The following is a 20,633-nucleotide window of genomic DNA, read 5'->3' on the forward strand; positions in this document are numbered from 1 at the left end:
TATAGGAATCACCCTGTATATTGGAATGCAATGAAATAATTGAGAGTGACTAATAAGCACGATACGCAAACAGTGGGACACATGCAAACACTTAAGCCGGTCACAAGAAAAAGACCATGAACACACATGTTAAATCGTATTTATTGACTGCCCCAAGCGACGCGGTAACTTGATCTCCTAACACCCCTAAAAACCACCCGAAAATCGCCCATTCCCTGCATTTCACGCATTTCTAGGAAAAAAACTGGACTGCAGGTGTTTGAAATGGTAAACACATGTGGTTTTCCGAGAAATTCCATCCGTCTCATCTTCGCTCTCTTCCCCTTTTCTGTAATCCCACCAGATTTCGGTTGGCAGCTTGTGTAACTAACATGATGTATAGGGTGCTTCGTATCGACAATCATATTCACAGGACGTTGCTAAGGTTGAGGCATCTCACACTGGAGATTTTCGCCCTATTTTAATGATAATTAAAAAATACGGTGTGACTAGCCTCCCGGCTCCGGTATTCATACGAATCCCGGCTGCACTATATGACATCACGCTAGTGACGTCAGCGACGACCGGGATTATTATAAATCCCGGCTGACAACTTGGTGCGATGTTTGTGATTGTTTACACGTGAGTTTTACGTTTAATATTTCAGTAACTTTTTCTCTGGTGCTGCTTGGCAAGTTGTCCAAAATTTAAGGGAGCAAAACGAATGGCTGTGTGTGTTATGCAATTCAGAAATTATCAGAAATCAATCTGATTGCATTATGTGTGCTTCATGCCTCCGGTGGAAGCACGTTAACTGTGCAACTTTAAAGAAAATACCAAAATGTTCAAATGAATCGATTTGTTTGGAATGTAAGACGTGAACAAATAATTAATATCTACGAGTAACTCAGTTCACACTATTAATATAATTCGTATATAGGTATATGTGTTCAGAATTTATTGTATTTTTCTAGTAGTTACCAATTTTGAATAAATATTATACTCCTATAAAGTAGGTACCTACGTACTTAAGTGTATAATGCTATCAACTCTATCTTAAATGTTTAAATAACTTACCCCGCCGGGATTTATAATAATCCCGGTCATCGCTGACGTCACTAGCGTGATGTCGTAGTAAAACCGGGATTCGTATGAATACCGGAGCCGGGAGGCTAGTCACATTATGGCGATGTAAACTCCACAGGGGTTGCAATTAAAAAAAAAATGTTTTAGCGCCGTCACGGGACTTTTGGGAAACCCTGTATATTGGACTCCACTATCGATTGTAGACGATCTCTCTTGTTTTAATTTCGATGGATTCGATAATTTTTCTGAATTTGCGAATGAATTTATATGTGATGTTTTGTTCGGTGTGTTACTATTAATTATTCTCGTCAAACTGCTTCCTATGAGACCACGAAAACGTCACTTCGGGACCGCAGATTTCCGTAAAAATTTGCCACTCTTTTAATCTCGGTTTTAGTAAAAAAAAAAAGTTTTTGGTAAATGAGGACATCCCAAAAAGTTAAACTTTTCTTTTTCACCCTGTATCTCAGAAACAAAAGTAGCTAGATTCATTCTGTTTGTGGCATTAAACGTTTCACAACAAAGTTACAGAGGGTCGCGAAAACCGCAAGTCGCTTTCTTTAAAAACAGCCCAGAAACATACACTGCAGTGTCTACCAAAATAGGACACACGGTATTGAAGGCAGTAAAAGTTTAAGAACAAGTCCCGATTTTGAGAAATTTTCAAAAAAGTACCTCCGAAGGAAAACCTCCTACCTTCCTTTCGTTCCCTCCACGATTCCCGGCCCACCGCGAGCATACTTCAACCGAAACCGAACCTTGCTATACTCCCCCTCCCCCATTTTTGTTTCCCCAGTTAGGGCGTCCCGTTCGGTATCCCAGCCGTACCCAAAATGCCATTTCTTATTTCTCCCAAATGGAAAACCGTTTCATCCCCGAAAAGCGCATTCAGAAAGATTTACATGTGGTCCGCTTCGCCTCGCGTCACGTCACCTCCGTACGGGCCTACGGGGCCGCGAGCGTTTTTTGTAACTTTCCTCCTGCACCCACTATGGACCTTCAATCTAGTTAGTTTTCCGAAAAACGACCTCTTCTGTTCTCAGTTTAAGCGGCAGCTTCGGCGCAAGGGGGTGATAAAAATTGTTCTTGGGCTTCTTTATATGAGAGTTAAAAGAAGTATAAATTGTGCACAACTCTTGTACAGATAAAGCGCATTTTTTTAACCGAAATAGCTTTTGTTTTGACATCACCAATGGATATAATTCTTGCAGACGTCTCAATCGCTCTTTGTGAGTACCCTCTTCCGACAATCCGTTCTTGAGTTATAAGGGATAATATATCCCCCGATCACGATAAGAGGTCGAGGAGGAGGGCTATGGTTAGTAGAAATTAATTCCTTTCGTTGAGACCTTTCATTAGAGTACCATGAAGGATAAAACTAGTTCTACAGCCCCCCCCCTCCCCCTCCGCTCCGTACCTTGATAAGAGGACAGACAGAAGGGCAGTAGTTGGTAGAAAACGGCCCCCCCCCCCTAAGGCCCTGTTGCTCACTGATCTCGAAAAAGAGTCGCACGGGAAAGTTATAGTTTCTACAAACCAATTTCTTTCGATGAGACTTTTCATTAAAATACCATGAAGGGTAGAACATGTGTTTAACCCCCCCCCCCCCTCATTTCCTAAAGTTTACCTTGGCACCAATATACCAAAATCTGAGACCAATTGGTTGTCGTGTGTAAAAGTTATGCACGTTTTACTTTCAAAAACAGCATCTCAAGAAATAATTCGAGGGGGGGCGGGGGGCCTTTTAGACAGCGAAATTTGATGGACGTCTGGCACACCTTCAAGGTATAGGCTAGATGTAGTTCGAAACTGCAGAAGTGGGTCCGGACAGACGAACGGACGGACAAAACGCAAACAATAGCACATTTTTTTTTATTCTTAACAAATGCGCTAACAAATTCGTCTTCAGTTTCGAATATATAATTTTGTTATTGTATAACGTCCCAGAATTGTGTTGAAATTCAACGCTTTCCTACGGACCTTGGCTCGCCGGATCCCGACAAACGTTTTGACCCCTTTTTACATAGAATTCTCTAAGCGTCTCTTAAAACTGTAACCATAACCCCCTTCAGAAAATTGCGTCTTCGCCCTTGCGAGTGAGGGAAAGCTTTCATGAACCCACTTATGTTTTAGTCCAAGCACCTGATGCGCATCGGTGCTGAGAGTAATTAGCTAAAAGGAATAGGTAAGCACGTGCATATAACTTTCGAATTAAACAGTACATTTCTCCCTTAGGATACCCTCGTAGAATCATTTTGAGAAAATTACGCGTGACGTGTCGTCAAATGTATCCGAGGTAGTAAAAGTATAACAAGATACTATTAGATTACTATATATCGCATACGATTTTCAATAGGGGAATTTATTGCCACCCACCTCGTATTCGGAAACCAGAATTTTGATCTGGCTCATATTCAATAGCACTGATCCTTGAACTCGTAAAATCGATTGGCGAACGTTTGACATCGCTGCCTCTTTTCGTTCTTGAGTTAGACGGGGAACAGACAGACGGATAGACGAACAAAACACACATACTTAAGGGGAATTTTTTATCTTTCGAAAAATTCCCCTAAAACTGCCACTTTTGCGAGATCCTCAGAAACGACGATCGCGTTCTTTCGTTCCCTTCACGTCACTTGCCTCCCCGCGAGCAATTTTTAAACTTCACGAGCAGACTTTAACCTTTCGCGTCGGAAACGCCAACGAAAAGTGAACTTAACGTAATGCCAGCCAGCAGAGAGTGCCCTTCCCAAAAAAGAACTCCATAATTTGTCATTTTTTACTCCTATCACTTTCATGGTAGTCTTAGGGAAAAGGTAGTCGCATCTTCGTCTGCTGGGGCGTATTCCATGCCCCCCAGACACTCCGATACTACATTTTCGTGAAAGGGCAGACACAGTATCGGGGTGGTGAGTTTGATGGTATTTTTTTCAAAAATTAAACGTTTTGGAGGAAGAATGAAGACCCCCATACCCCCTAGCCATGGAAGAGTGCTCTTAGGACTCCTCCTGTATGGTAGTCTTTGGGAAAAGGTAGTCGCATTTTCATCTGTTGGGGGGTATTCTATGCCCCCCGACCCCCCGGTACTACGTGTTTGGGAAATGACTTTTTGCTTTTTTTTCCTAAGAGATATTCCATACTTCACAGTGTCGTGGTGGTGAGTTGTATGACATATTCTCGAAAATTATCTTGTATCTGCTAACACTAAACGTTTTGGAGGTAGAGTGAAGCACCGGAGAAGCTGGGGAGAATGGAATAACCCCAGCCAGCAGAGAGTGCCCTTAGCAAAGTAAAACGGAAAACTTTTACGAACCCTTCGCTGGATCTAATTCTGACTCGGAGGAGGTGTAGGTATCCAGAGCTCATCCTCAATTCAATGAAAAAGTTTGTGATGGAATAAAGAAGTTAAATGCAACATAAAATCTTCAACTTTCTTCATGATTTCGTCGGTTCGTGTTTTCAGAATTTCACTTGAAAGTTGGACGGACTATTTTCTCCCTCGTCACTGCCACTACTCACTGATATTCTTCGAGCCTCTGTTTCCTCTTGATAGAAACTGTCATTGGGTAAGCTTCGAATCGAACATAAAAGTGACAACTTAGCGATTGCAACCAACCCTTGGCAATAGAAAATGTTTGACTGTAGAAAATTGTTCATGCGATAGCATATTATGTTACGTTCATACAAAACTTCCCTCGTATAACGATCCTTATAGAAAATGTAATGTAGTTTTTGCTGATATGTATATTGTTTTTAATTGTCGGGCGTTTATCAGAAAGTTAATAACATATTTTGTAGGTACAAAATGTGGTTTGTCTACTCAAATTCATAGTTTTCCAGATATGCAATTACATTTTGATGTTTTGCGTTACGAATCCAATCACGTGCAAGGAAGCGAGTTTAAAAACCCAAGTCAGTACTCCCAAAAACGCTAAAACTGCAGTAATTTTGTTACGGCGGGAAAATGATGTAGTCTTGCTCCACCTCACGGACGATTGTTGCACCATGTATAGCACTTCTACAGATAGCTTTAGGTATTGCAGCGCGCTATGTTGATTGACGTCGAGTATGATAGATTGCGCCGAGTGTACGTGTGGGATTAAATATTATTTGAAAGTTGGTGAGGGATTTACGAATTTAATTATAGAGGATAACAACTTTTTCGGCAAACAAACAATTCACGCAACTATTTAATGAGAAAGTTTCGCAAGGTGGATTAGTTTCCACTTTGCCTCGTTAAAGCTTTTATTCGGGATTTGTTTTGTGTAACTAATATTGTTTTTGAGTGCAACCTTCCTGAATGTTGTCGGTGACTTCCGACTTCGAAAGCTTATGTAAATGGAATGGTGGTGAATCGTTATCCGAGATTGTAAACTTGGATGTGCCGTATAGTGGAAGCGTATCAACATTTATTTTTAAACCCTCCTGGTATTGATTGAATACTCAAGACGAACTTATCGGAATTCCTGCACGCTTTTATACATGGTCCCCTTTTTTAGCGCATTTTCCAACGAAGTTCGGTGCGTTATTGTAGCCACTTTCCCTGTCTCTCCGCCCAAGGCCTTAATTACTCGTACACAGTTTTCAATATTTTTAGTTCGATGTTTTTGTATTCGTGGCACTCTTGGCGATTAATGTACCGGGTGACCCAATAAGACTGTCCTCGCCAATATCTCGAGCACCGTTCGTCATATAACTTAGGGGTTAAATTATTATCGGGTGAATCGGTCATGAAGAATCGCTGGAAAATATTTTCAAGTTCTAAAAATAACCAACAGAGGGCGTAACTGCCATCTTAAATTTTAAAATTACATTTTCTTTAAATTTCGCATAATAAACTAAAAAAATTTTTTCACATTTTAGAAGAGAACCAGTTTATCTATCATTTTCGTAAAAACAAAAACCCAGTTATTTCAATAACAAAGATGGTGTGGGGGGTTCAATTGTCTTTGCAATAATCTGCTTTAACTTCTTAACCGTTTGACCGATTTTAACAAATTTGGTATGGTTGAAAAGAACATTCCTTGGGCGATGAGAATCAAAATATAGATAATTTAGTTGAATCCTTCTCTGCCAGGGGGCTAGTTTTGACACTATGATCCAAAATCCTAAAAAAATCAAATGGAATGACATGACTTTTTCTTTATGAAAAATCTCGTTCCTCGTTCCTAACCTCAAATATTGGGAAAATGAGATTAGTTAATTAATTAATAAAAACGCTTAAATTAATAATTAATTTTAATCCCTTGTTACTTAATATACGATTTTACGTATTTCCGGTATTTGTCGATGGCGCGAAAGATAAGCACCCTACACTTATAGGTAGGCCTTGGAAAATTAAACAAATGAAACACGATGCATTATAAAATAATAACAGCCGTATTTTGTCAATTATTCTGCTGTGTTTACATTCAGAAAGTGCCGTTTTTTGAATTTGTAATCTTTTCTAAAATGCCGATTTCTAACCAAGAAGCATTCAATATGCTTGCGATATATTTTGAGTGTTTTCAAAATGCGACCATTGCGGCCCACATCTTCTATTTGCGTTATCCGAATCGACCACGAACCATCGCCGCCAGCATATTAAATGCTTCTTGGTTAGAAATCGGGGTTTTAGAAAAGATTACAAATTCAAAAAACTGCACTTTCTGAATGTAAACACGGCAGAATAATTTACAAATTACGGCTGTTATTATTTTATAATGCATCGTGTTGCATTTGTTTAATTTTCCAAGACCTACCTAAAAGTGGAGGGCCCTTTTCCAAACAATCTTTCGCGCCATCGACAAATACAGGAAATACGTCAAATAACATACAATTTAAACATTTTTATTATATAATTAATTAATTAATCTCATTTTCCAAATATTTGAGGTTAGTAACGACATTTTGAAAAACGGTTTTCACCGGCCTCTTTGGGTGTTTTCATAAAGAAAAAGTCATATCATTCCATTTGATTTTTTAAATTTTTTTAGGATTTTGGATCATAGTGTCAAAACTAGCCCCCTGGCGGAGAAGGGTTCAACTAAATTAACTGTATTTTGGTTGATTCTCATTGTCTAAGGAATGCTCTTTTCAACGATACAAAATTTGTTACAATCGGTCAAACGGTTAAGAAGCTAAAGCAGGTTATTGAAAAAACAATTGAACTCCCCACACCATCTTTGTTTTTGGAATAACGGAGTTTTTGTTTTTACGAAAATGATAGATAAACTGGTTCTCTTCAAAAATGTGAAAAAAGAATGTTTAGTTTATTATGCGAAATTTAAAGAAAATGAAATTTTAAAATTTGAGTTGGCAGTTACGCCCTCTGGTGGTCATTTTAAGAACTTGAAAATATTTTCCCGCGATTCTTCATAACCGATTTACATAATAATTTTTTTTAGCCCAAGTTATACGGCCGAGGAACAGTCTTATTGGGTCACCCGGTACGCATTCGTAAATTGCGCAATTTTATTTATGTAGATTTTTTCTGAGATTTTAAACCACAGATACTTGTAGTAAAGACAAGCATATCGCATATTGTAAACATCAGATGCTCATCTGCGTAGACTACTCAAAGTCAATTTTCTTACTTATAGAGATTTTTTTGCTTGCGCTAATTATTCACACGTGCGTCGTCGGTATGAAATTTTGCGTCCTAATAAAAGTACACTCAGTTTCCCTTTGTGGCCACCCTTCACAGGACCTTAACTATGCCAAAGTTTGTATCAAACTCGCCTTCTGCTCGCTTGGCACTTCTTTGGAGCTTTACTATGCCAACGTTTCTTTGGAAGTTTAATAACAGATCTAGAATAATGCCCCTAGTATCTGCAAAACAATTGTTGACCACTTACTGCCCGTCTGACAGGGTGAAATCGACGCCCAAAGTATAAAAAATTCGTATAGCACACTTAGGTATTTCACATTCTAGCTAACCTTGGGCTATTCGCATCGATTCTCAGTGTCTCCAATTATTATCCGCTCGTTTGGCAGGGTGAAATCTACCCCTAAAGTATAAAAAATGTTTAGAATGTGAAACCTTGTTTCTAAGTGGGCTATATGAATTTTTAGCGCATTTTCCAACTCATGTTGGAAGGCGCTATTATGGCCCCTTTATCAGTCCGCCCATCCGTCCGAGGCCTTAACTACTCTTACAGTTTTCAAGATATTTAGTTAATTTTTTGCACTCGGTAGCTTATAGCTCTGCCACCTCAACCAAGAAATGTATGTGTGAATGCGCAGACTGCGCAATGTCAACTTTCTTATTTGTAGAGGTATTTTTTTAAATTTTAACCAAAGATCTTTCTGGTAAAGACAAGCATATCGCATATTGTAAAAATCAGGTGCTTTAAAGTTACTCGACTTAAGGCGAAAACTTATTTTTCATTTTTTTATATTTTGAGGGTAGATTCCACCCTGACAGACGAGCGATAAATGATTGAAAATTTTTTTGCAGAAGCTAGGGGTGGCTTTTTGACCTTACAGAAAATGCACCTTCAAGTCATTTTGAAATTAGTTACGCAATCCGCCACAAATTCGAGTTATCTTGAGTCGTAATTTTAAAAATTAAAGAAAAAGAAGATAAGACTTGTTTTTCTTTTTTTGGTGTACAGGGTGTCTAAGATGGAGTGGGATTTGAGATGAAGATTAGATTAAATGCGCACAGTTTTTCAGATTAGAAGAATTAAAGAAAAATCTGATAACCACAGAGTCCAACAAAAAATTCAATAATGATTTGAAAGTAAAACTGAAAACGGCGGACTACCAAGAATTGCAGCCGGAATTTTGTTTTCAAATTTTCAAATTTCGTCGGAACAAGATCTTTTATTGACCCCCGTTTAGGGGTGCTCTACCTTGGATAGGAGTTTTGGTAGCTTCTACACAAAACACACAAAAATGTTTGTTTTGGTCCTCGATTTTTTTGACACAACTCAAGTTTAAGATCTTGTATTATACAGGGTGTCCACTTAGAGGACGATATTTCTTGATACGGTGATACTACAAAAAAAAATTTAAAATACGAAATTGTTTGCTAGTGTAAAACGTAAAATTATTTGTATGTCCAGGGTGCTCCGTGAATGGGGTATGAGACACAAGTTTTTTATTTTAAATGGAGCTCTATATTTTACTCGTTTTATTACAATAATGGGTTGTTGGCAAATGACAGTTATATCTATTTAAACATTTTCGGTCTACACAAAGCAATCGGATACAAATGGAAACAGTGTAAGGAAGGAAATGGCGCAATAAACCTCTTCCAATTGAATAGCTTGCAAGATGCACATTAAACATGTCGATAAATTTAGCATCGATATTAAAACGAGTGGTAGTTTACAAGAAAAATCCCCTTTCAAATTGTCCAATCAATCACGCCGTAACGCAATTAATGGTCGGGTTGCCGCCTAAACAAAAAATCGCGCGCCACCGTTTCGAGCGGTGCGGTGGGCGAAAATGTAACCTCCACACTTAAATGACTGATTTGAAATTTAATAACGGATACGGAAAGGTGTCGATGAATTTCGGTAATGGTATCAAAGGAGGTTGCGGTTTACTGTAAAGTGCCTCAGCGAGTAATCGAGTCCGTTTATAAGGGCTGCAGCAGCTATCAATCTAATTTCGCAATAAAATCGCTAAAGGAAAACCGTGGAATTGTGCGGTTAACTGCGCCGTAAGTAAAGTACTTCGTGCTGAAAATTAGAATTTCCTACCGACAGGAAGTCTACTAAGCGTATCATCTTTTTTTTCTTATTTACAAAGAGAGCGATCTTTAATTAGCTATTCTCCGCCACTTCCCCTTTGATCTTTCCCCTCGGTTTCGTTTTTTGTCACTGTCCTCAGGAAATAGAACATTTGGTAGTGATGAACTGTAATTAACACGAGCAGGTATGTGATGCCACCTGCGTCACAAATACACGGGGAGCGACCCTCTTGAGGTATCTAGTTTGACTTGTATTTTTACCCTTTTTTCAATGAACACGACATATGGGAGAGGACCATGCTGATACGTTAAAAAAGTAAAATCTTATAATAATCCCACTAATATGAAATGTGATTTTTTTGTTAAATTACAAGATGCAAAATAGAAACTCTCATTTTTAGGGTTTTGCAAGCCGCATTATTAAGGCCTTAAGGGCCCCGTTATCTTTTTAACTCATTGCATGTAAACAATTTGATCTTGCCAAAATTAGTAATCATTTGCGCCCCAGGGGTGTTTTAGAAAATTCTTTTAACAATCCTTCAGAAATATCTGAAGAATGTTTGTAGAACTTTTAGAAAACCTCTAAGAATCACTGAAAAATATCTAAAAATATTTCAAAAATTTACTGAAGATAGAATTTTGATGAATCTCTGAAAATGTTGGTAGGTTTTCTGAAGAATCTTTCAAGAATTAATTTTTGACATTGTTAATATTTTGCACTCTAAATTTTGTTCTAAGAACCTGACTTCACACAGGAAGTTGTGAAAAATCCTCCACAAATTGTTGGAAGGGGCCTTTGGAATCTTGAAAGGATATTTTCTGTGAAGAAATTCTGAGGAGTCTCTTAAGAGACCTTTGAAGGGCCAATTTTGTACAGAATATGTGTTTTCAGTCCTTAAACATTTGCAAAGAATATTTAAAGAACCTGTACCTATGGCGAACCTCAAAAATATTAGTGAGTAGTTACTGAAGAGTATTTGACAAGAATCTTCCAAAAATTTCTTGTGTAAGCTTTTCCAAGAGTCTCTGAAATACCACAGAAGAGCCGGCGAAGAATTTCTGAATTTGCGCATTAGGATATCTAAATCACAACGGTCACTAACCCACCCACAAAGCAGCTGTTCAGCTCGCTCAAAGCAAAATAGCCTTTAAATTTAGAATTGTAATTATTTTCATCGTAAACGTCCGGCTCCTGTGAATGCTGACTGGAGCTTTAATAATTTGGGGAACTCACTAGTCTCGCAAATTCCAAACAATTAATCACACACATTTTTATTATCACCTGACAACATTTTTGCTCACGAATAGAAAAATCTGACATGAAAACTCTGTCTGGGTCGCACTTTGGGTTCGATTAAACACACAATTTACATTCGTCAAAAATTTATCCCGCAACACATGAGAAACAAAATTAAACAAGCAGCTGACAGAAAGGGTGGTTTTTACAGCCTTTTTTACACATACCCCGCATGCTTCGAGAAAGACAATTAAATAAAAAAATCTTAAATTAAATTAAATAGTCCAATCAGTCTGCAAATTTGCGAAATACAATCTCACTAAAACTGACACACAAACGCTGAACGCTTCAGGAACTTCACTTCTTGATAACACTGAAGTTGATGGCAAAATCTGTCTTGTTGAATTTGATGAGAAAATTTGGTGGTTTTCCAAACGGTAGAACACTTTTTATTAAAACTATGCAACAACTTGCCTGGTCGACTCAACCATGTACTACCTTTTTCCGATAACCGACAACGCGTTTTAAAAAACTTTTCACGAACTTTTACTACTTTACTTGACGATGTAATAACTTAATTTTTTTATTAAGATAGATCATAACTGTTTAATTGTTTATATACGTACGGAAATTAATTGTATATAAACCAAAGACTGAGCGTAGATTATATATACATAGCTATAGCCTCCCATTTACTTTCAATAAGGGGCATAATATGCCAACATACCTAAAACAGACAGAGACATCTTTTGCACCGTAAGTAGAACGCAATAGCATTTTAACAAACGCGACTACCAAGAATTAAAAATGTGTCTAGTGTGACTATGGAACGAATGATAAATATATTTAAACCTCTCGCCAGGAAAAATTGCTGGTCACAGAACACCTGATCCCGGTCTACAATCTATGTTTTTCTTGAGATGGGAGCGATTTCCGGGATAGTATCATGTCAATGTTGAACGAAAAGACGATTCTATTCCGGAAATCGCTCGCATCTTAAGAAAAACATAGATTGTAGATCGAAATAAGGTGTGCTGTGTCTTTCCTGGTGAGAGTAATATAAACCATATACAAGATCATCAAGGATTGAAAGTGGGTCTCGTGCGATTTCCTCACCAAACATAAATCCAGTCTTAAAGCGCATCTTAACATTTGTTAAGACATAGACCTGCCCAGGATTTAAAATGTGACCGATGTGATTTTGTCACCAAGATGATCGGTATTCTCCTGTTCTATCTCTCTCGCAGACGTTGGCACAGATTTAGTAGCTGTAGGGTATATGGATAGAATCTATGATCTAAGGTATTTGGCTAATGCTTTTGCTCATTTGGGGTGTAAGGTTTCCAGTCTCCAACTTGGTAGAAGTGACGGTATGCCGCCTTACATTCTACCGCAAATCTTTTCAATCTCCTACCGAGATTGGACACACAGGCTGACTGCCCGAAAAAAATTTAGCGTAAAGAAATGTTCACACTCTCAAACCGTCGCAAAAAAGCCCCGTCTTCTTGTTGTCCCCAGTACATAAGGGAACAACATTTTCACCACAAAACAAAACTCCTTCTTTATGAATTTTCATAGAAATCACCAATAACAATTATATTAGATAAACGCCAGCTACGACGGAACGAATGTCCCCACTGTTCCACATGAAACGCACACTTCTTTTATCAGCGAAAGAATACGCGCGTTACTTAAATTCCGCCTTAAAATAAAACTCTTCACAAGGACCACATAAAACCTTTTATAAAACACGCAAATTTGCCCACATGTGTCTTCTAACACCTAACACCGTATCTAAGATAAAATTTAAACAAGAATTACGCATTTGCAAACCTTTCTAAAAGAAAAAACAAACACTGAGATACAAATTCAAGTAAAATAAACCAACTGTTTGTGTTTATTTGTAAATAACCCTCCAAATTTGCACTTAAACATTGAAATTATAACACATACAGAGTGCCCCGTTGTTACTGCTGGTGGTAAGGTCAAAATAACGTCCGTAGGATACACAACATTATAGCCACCTCGAATAAAAGTAAAACTAATATGTCGATTCAAAAAATTACTTTTGCGCATGCGCATTCCAATTTTTTATTTCTTAGGACGTTTAAATCTTGAGTAAAATTAACCAATGCCGATTCAACTTCCATTAGAAATTTTCCTGGGCGTTTATGTATTATTTGCGGACGCTCTTTCAATACGTTTAAAAACCTACCTAATTTCACATCACGTATCGTTCGGTATACAATTGTATGAATTTTTTATAAGTAATCAGAAATATTGGTACCTACAGTTCACTGAAGCGGAACCTCGTTTAAAAAGAAATTTAAATAAATACAGCTCTCATGACAATAGGACAATAGGAGCCCAATCGCTATTTTGCATTGAAAATTCAAATTAGAAGTAGGCAACACACAATACACGTGTGACACGTGTTGCCTACACTACAATACTATATTATATATACTCGATGCCACGTATCTCAACAACCAATCAAAAATTAGACACTCTTTTGTCGCCACTGTATTTCGGTATACTTAAAAGCGACCTCTAATGAGCAGCATATGTTACCCATTAAATGCATACGGTTAGCAATGAAAAAAATGGCTGATAGAAGGTGTGGTGCAGTGGCGAGAGTGCCAAAAAATTCTGAGCTCGACCAAATTTGGTATATGTTAGCATATGTTACCCATTAAATGCATATGGTTAGCAATGAAAAAAATGGCTGATAGAAGGTGTGGTGCAGTGGCGAGAGTGCCAAAAAATTCTGAGCTCGACCAAATTTGGTATATGTTAGCATATGTTACCCATTAAATGCATATGGTTAGCAATGAAAAAAATGGCTGATAGAAGGTGTGGTGCAGTGGCGAGAGTGCCAAAAAATTCTGAGCTCGACCAAATTTGGTATATGTTAGCATATGTTACCCATTAAATGCATATGGTTAGCAATGAAAAAAATGGCTGATAGAAGGTGTGGTGCAGTGGCGAGAGTGCCAAAAAATTCTGAGCTCGACCAAATTTGGTATATGTTAGCATATGTTACCCATTAAATGCATACGGTTAGCAATGAAAAAAATGGCTGATAGAAGGTGTGGTGCAGTGGCGAGAGTGCCAAAAAATTCTGAGCTCGACCAAATTTGGTATTTGAGTTAGAATTAGATTGTTATCGTGCGACTTTAGTAGTGGAATTGGAAGTCAAACTTAACATTGGTTTTTCTTGCTATCAATATGGAGGGCTGTGATCTAAAACAGATTTTTTAGGTATACGGAAAAAGTTCAGATTTAACGTGTTTTTGTTAAATAATAAACAAGGGATGATGTGCGGTCGGCGACACTCGGGCGCCATCCTCGAGCGTGTTATACTAACGTGGTGATTTTTCCTGTCTGACTGTATAAAGACAGTGTGGCCATAATTTTTTTATTTTATTTACTTATTTATTGTCTCTCTCTTGTTATGGGCTCTCAACAGGCTTTCGCCTCATTACAGAGTGACCGGCATAATGCATTTTAATAATAATGCTCCATGGCGGCCATGTTTTTTCCAATTTATCATTGAGGTGCTTGGTTTAACCGAAATAGCAGATTTTGCTATGGTTACAATATTTCTATCACAATTCTGTCCAGTAAGATAGATTCATCACCTTGATTCCCAGGCAGATCTCCCAACTACCAAGATAATAAATAGAAAATAACACCACTGTATGACCACACTGTCACTATAGTTTATCTCGAAGAACTAATATTCAAATGAGCATAACTTTTGCTTAAAAAGTTCATTTAAAACTGACAGTCTTGTTCCTTAAATCATGTAAGTACAACCTCGATAATCCGAATACACGCTAGTCCGAAATCGCGATAGTTCGAAACAATTTCGTTCCTCGTAACAACGATGACACCCCTGAAGACGTTGAAAAGAATAAAGTTTATTTCTTAATGCTTGTGGCCAAATTTATTATTTTCACTAGTTTCGCGATAATCCGAAAATTTGATAATCCGAAAGGTCGGTGGTCCGAATCTATTCGGATTAACGAGGTTGTAGTATGTAGGTATCTACACAGTAAATTTCGGGGAATTCTTGCCATTTTCATCAATCGGGCGAGAATTATAGTGGCATTTTTCTGAGATTTTAGAAACTAGTTGGAGATTCGCGATTTTCATTTTCAAAAAACCTCAGATACCACATTTGGTCGAGATAAGAATTTCTTCGCACCCAGAGAATGCGCCACTTTGGGGTAAGAATTTTTTATAAAATCGGAAAGGGCATACCTAAAAACCTATTTAAGTATGTGCCGGCCGTCTTAGTACCTCTTATCGTTGCCGAGAAAAAAATTAAAGGAGCAATGCAAATTTTACCACTTTTTTTTTGTGTAGTTCCCAAACGCAACACGTTGGGCGCTTCTATCACTCAATTTCTTTTCTACATACTTATATCTTACACACTGTATATAATTTTACGTAGAAACCAAAAATAAAATAATATATAGGGTTTAACCGGAAATACCGTACTTTGATATTTCAGATGAATTTCTCGTATCGACTTCTCAAATTTTTAGCTGTTCCGATGTCTCCATTTCGTGATATAGACAGGGCCGGATTTACAGCTTGCGGGGTCCCCAAGGACGAGGTAGGGATGGGGCCCCTTACTTTAAGAGTAAACCATTTCACAACTTGCTCTACGTGACATTTTAACTGGGCCCCCATGGGTTGGGTGGGGGCCCACAAGCACATGCTTGTTCTGCTTGTACATAAATCCGGCCCTGGATATATAGATATTCGGCATTCGTCGTGGAACACTCTGTAAAGTTTATGGGCAATAATAGCACAGAAGTGTTTAAATCTGTGATAATAGGGTGGTGGCGCCACTTTTTAGTTTAATTTCACAAATATTTTCAAAATAGGAATTAAGTATTAACCCAGGTATTAACCACATCGGAATATTACACCTGATTCTTCATCCAGGATTTGACATTCGGAATATTTACCCTGGTTTTAATTCATAAGCTTAATACGAGTAGGTGTTGGATCGTTTCTGAAATTCTGTAACATTTTTCCGACTTCAGAAATAACATAAAAAGTGTTATAAGAGCATGTATGGTGTCCACGGCGTTCAATTGACGAATAAAAAATAGTCGCCCGAGCAGGGACTTGAACCCTGGACCCTTGGATTAAAAGTCCAATGCTCTACCGACTGAGCTACCCGGGCTATACAAACAGAAGTGCTAATAACAGTATATTTCTGTGCGAATTATAAACTACCTGCAATACAATATTAATTATTAACGTAGTAAATTGTTCAGCATACAATTAGGGCGTTAAATTACAAACGTAAGTTTCAATATTGCCCGAAGCGATTATAAAGCGAAAATGTAAATTGAAATTTAAATTAATTAAGAGTTAGCGCACTAATGGCAAAGGTGTGTCGGAAGTGCCATTTCGACGTCGGCCTTAACTAAATCATAATGTTAAAAAAACGTAATTTAATTTACATCGTCTTTTTTGTGGAACAGTTTCACAAATCCGTAGTTCTACAATTACCTTTGGCGGCGGTAATTTTGATAAATCGCGCAAATGGGAGACATTTTTGTATAGCCTTCGTTGCACTTTTTTGCTTGTAATGTGAATCATTATTTTTGTCCAGTTTATTGGGGCAGGGATTAAGGATAAAAAATGCGCTTTTTGTTGTTGATATTTTTTTAATTTAAAGTGGAGGTTTTCCACCGTGTTCCTCGCGATCGATCGTCTCTATTCACTTAAACACAAAGGTACAAATACGAATTGTACGTTGTTCCATTTCCACAGGCGTAGACAAATGGATATAATGGACCGTCACGATGATACTGACAGATATAGTATAGGGAGGAATTGTTATCCAGCGCTCCGTTTTTACCCCGATGGTGACAGTTCGGAATGAAAGTGCTACCAGCTCGGCCTCCTAGCGGTAAATCGCAAGACGCCGATCTCGCATTGTACGTGTAGCCATCTTCACATGCAACACTGTCGTGCTGCAAACCACCACTAGGTCCGTCACTTTGGGAACACCGATGAAAGATTTTAGTGTTAAACAGATCCGGAAACAGTCCAGCGGTTCTACATTCAAATTTGCTATCAGGATTTACCCCACCTCCTCCTGTGTCAAGGGATTGCACGGCGACAAACTGAAACAGGAACACTCATTGCGACTCGCCACTTACAAATGAACACTTACCAAAGATAAAACAACTATTTGTAACGTAGTCATTTCCTCTTGTTTTTTTTTTAAAGTGAGATACGGACTCTGTTTGCGCCATTTTTTATAAGATTTCCTTATCAGTGCATGGCGAGATCGTTCGCTTCAAATCGGAACGATAATTGATAGGAACGGTGAGCGATAGCTGTTAATTATGATATTAATTCAATGAAGCTGAAGTGCCTTTTAATCGAATATCGGATTATGACATCCTTAAGGAGATTGGTGCAAGGCGCAAGAGGAAAATTTCGGCTACAAAAGGTGTCTAATTAATTAAATCTGCAATATCAATTATGTGTCAGTTCTAATGTATTCTGAGTGAATTGAATAGGTACTCTGAATAGCTTTTTAAAATTTTACTTTGAAATATTATACAGGGTGTCCCACGACGAATGCCGGCTATCTGTATTTCGGAAAGGAACACTCGGGATATTTTGAAAATTTTACCGTATAATGACAGCACAGATAAAATACCCAATTTATCTGTGCTAATAGTAATAGCATTGTAGGTATTTATAAATACAATGGTAGTAGCAGAGATATACACATACAACAGATTGCTAACCTTATGCATTTTATGGGTAACACATTTAGGTATACTTAAAAGCGCCCTCTATTGAGCAGCAGTATAACCATGGGCCGTTTACAGCTGTAAAATGATGCTATGGATTTATGCATTAGATGTCGCTGGAAAAATGTATGTGCTAAAGTTTGCACAATTCGGATTCGGATATTATTAAGCGGCAGAGCAAAGTGATGCAAGCTTTATAGGGGAGTCGGTGGTGTCCGTCGGTCCGTGAACACGATAACTGTCAAACGCTTGGACCGATTTGGTTCAAACTTTGCACAGCTGACCTATATGCCACATGTAATAAGCCTATTGAAAATGGGTCAAATCCAATGACCCTGTGGGGTCACACCGAGGTGCTCTGCCGCTTTTTTAAACGCTCTTTATGGGTTTATTGGTATTATTACAGTGATATAATATGATACCTAGGAATTACTACCGATTACAAATAGCGATTAGCGAATGCCAAAAATAACGTATGAGGAATAAGAATTGTGGAAACTGTAGCGCTTTCGTATTTATATATCTATGGCTTTAAATTTTTTGCAGCGACATCTAATGTTTATATCCATAAGCGCCATTTTACAGTTGTATTAGTGTACATGTTTATACTGCTGCTCAATAGAGGTGATTTTAAGTATACTTAAATATAATATAATATACCGGCTTTATGGGTCAGTGGTAGAGCGTTGGGCTATAAATCCGGAGGTCGGGTTGAGGTGAATTTTTCATCTGTGGCGGAGATGGAAATTACCTTAGACCAGTTCCGAGAATTCTACCGGCTACTCCGAATTAGGTTTTCCTGCAGTTTTCCTAATTCGTAAGGTAAATACCGGAGTAGTATAGACCAATTTAAGACCTTCTGCAGAGGCATCTCTAAATAGCATTATGCGGGTCACTCTGTAATTGGGCGCAAGCCTGTTGAAGGCCCAGAACAAGAGAGGGATAATAATAATATAATATATAATATAACACAATATAATATATAATATAATATTAAATATAATATATAATATAATATATATAAATTCAATGTTAATAGCTATAAGAGGAATCTATTTAATAATAGAACCTTTCAGGTACCGTAGGACACGCTTAGCGGCCTCCTAATAATCGCCATAAAAACAATTGTTAAATTCTCCTAAATAACTGTGCAAACGAAATATCTGGCCGTGTCGTTGAGGTTAGATAACTCAGAGCTTCCACAAGCTCTCGGTAAGGAAATTTCCAATCTTCCTCAGTCTCTGTGTCATGTTTCATCAGCTTCAAGCCTGGATCCACGGGAGTAGAAACGGGATTAGAATGCCAAATTGCGAGAGGAAGTCGTGAACATAACCCGAGACAATATTTGATTTGATTCCTTGCTTTCAACATTGCTATCAATAACTTCTGTCATCTTCTTTTCGTTTCCTGACACGATCAAGATGTCGTCTACGTAGGTGGAGATTAGGAACATGGAAATGGGACCTAAATCCTTGATCCAGTCTGGTATACCAGCTTCTACTGGCTTGATTTAGCATGGGGCATAGCGGCAAATTTTTAGGGGCGGAAAAAACCAAATTTGGGAAATAATTCTACAGTGGAAAAAGAACATAACCTCATGTTACGCACACTCTTACCAACTTAAAAGTAATCATCATATATGGTATGAGTAACAACCTCACATTTCGACGAAATTATGTGAACTTTGTATTAAGATTGTGGAAATTTTAGGGTTTCTACCGCATATTTTGTTGTTGAAAAAATATCATTAAGGTGTCCTCTAGCAATTGTTATTTTATTTATTTATTTGATGAGCGTGCTTGTGGGGCCTAGTAACTGCACGTAACCGTTAGATTCTCTGAAACACGATTCAGTGACCTTTGATAGAATTTAATTAGCCCCAGTGCTCTGGAGCTCGTGCGTGTGATAGTCCTTCCCCAAATGCAGCTACATATACGACCCCAAGATTAGTTCATGCTACTCCGGGAACTTACCACCGACTCCCAACGGTTTTTCCGCTTTTAAAAATCGGATTAGCCAAATGAAGGTGTATGAACAGGAATAATATGCAATCTTTTCGGTCAAACGTGCCGCATGCTACCTTTCCACGTAAATTGACGAAATAGCAATCTGTTACATCCCGCCAAGCAGCATCAACCGAAGCATCAGCATCTCCTAATTATTTTCCTCAAACCAAACCAAACGGACGCCTCGATAAAGACCAGTTTCTCATCGGCATACAATTTTCGAAAGTACTCACTTACAAATCACGTCACGATCTTCCCATCCTTTTTTAACGAAGCAGTCCCGAAACCGAACGACACACACTGACCAAAATCTATACTATGAGCAAAAATCATACACGGACTTTACCTTCGCCACCTGTGGTGACAGTCACGGCACTTGCGACTTTAAGCGTACCGTGTCGCGTGTTCAAAATTTCATCGAAATACCGCGGTTCGTTGCATAAGTGAGTGGTCGCACCACTTTCCAGTAACCATTTTCTGACAGACAGACAGACAGACAGACATCATCCACGACCGTCGCGCTCTTTTTCTTATTTTTAGAACACACATTTGCTTTGTGTCCTGGCTTTTGACATTTCAAACAACGAATCGTTACCTTTTTGTCTTTTTGTTAGTCGTCGTCACTCGTAGCAACAATAACGACAGCAGATGGATGGATGGATCTCAATCTCAATGTCGTTCATCTTACCAAGCGAATCGAAAAAACTGTTGAGATGGACACGCCACGGTAATTTCGAATATTCAAGAAATTAGAAAATATAAAAAAATTTTAAAGTTCAGAAACATGATTAAAAATACTCCCAAAACTGCCTCTGCAGAAGGTCTTAAGTTGTTTTATACTACTCCGG

At 38.2% G+C, this 20,633-nt stretch overlaps 2 protein-coding genes and 1 non-coding gene across 3 annotated transcripts in view; 1 reads left to right on the forward strand and 2 right to left on the reverse strand.

The window, feature by feature from the left end:
- LOC116178698 (matrix metalloproteinase-2-like) overlaps nucleotides 1–20,633 on the forward strand; it is a 216,235-nt gene that overhangs the window by 113,616 nt on the left and 81,986 nt on the right. The gene's annotated exons all lie outside the window — the stretch shown is intronic.
- Trnak-uuu lies at nucleotides 16,113–16,185 on the reverse strand. The gene has a single exon. It is a non-coding gene; the product is annotated as a tRNA-Lys (tRNA).
- Nucleotides 16,384–17,279, reverse strand: LOC116178700. Its single transcript, XM_031498278.1, has 2 exons — nucleotides 17,188–17,279; nucleotides 16,384–17,137 (listed from the first exon to the last, which is right to left on the reverse strand). Exons 1-2 carry the CDS (start codon nucleotides 17,218–17,220, stop codon nucleotides 16,733–16,735), a joined length of 438 nt encoding a protein of 145 aa, XP_031354138.1. The 5' UTR covers nucleotides 17,221–17,279; the 3' UTR covers nucleotides 16,384–16,732.

This window comes from Photinus pyralis, unplaced genomic scaffold (genome assembly GCF_008802855.1).
Source record: "Photinus pyralis isolate 1611_PpyrPB1 unplaced genomic scaffold, Ppyr1.3 Ppyr1.4_LG8, whole genome shotgun sequence".
In the NCBI taxonomy this organism is placed as follows: domain Eukaryota; kingdom Metazoa; phylum Arthropoda; class Insecta; order Coleoptera; family Lampyridae; genus Photinus; species Photinus pyralis.

Coding starts and splice junctions, on each gene's coding strand:
- LOC116178700 (XM_031498278.1), bottom strand. CDS start 17,220: ATGACTACGTTACAAATAGTTGTTTTATCTTTG. Junction 17,138..17,187: donor AAATAGTTGTTTTATCTTTG/GTAAGTGTTCAT, acceptor TTCCTGTTTCAG/TTTGTCGCCGTGCAATCCCT.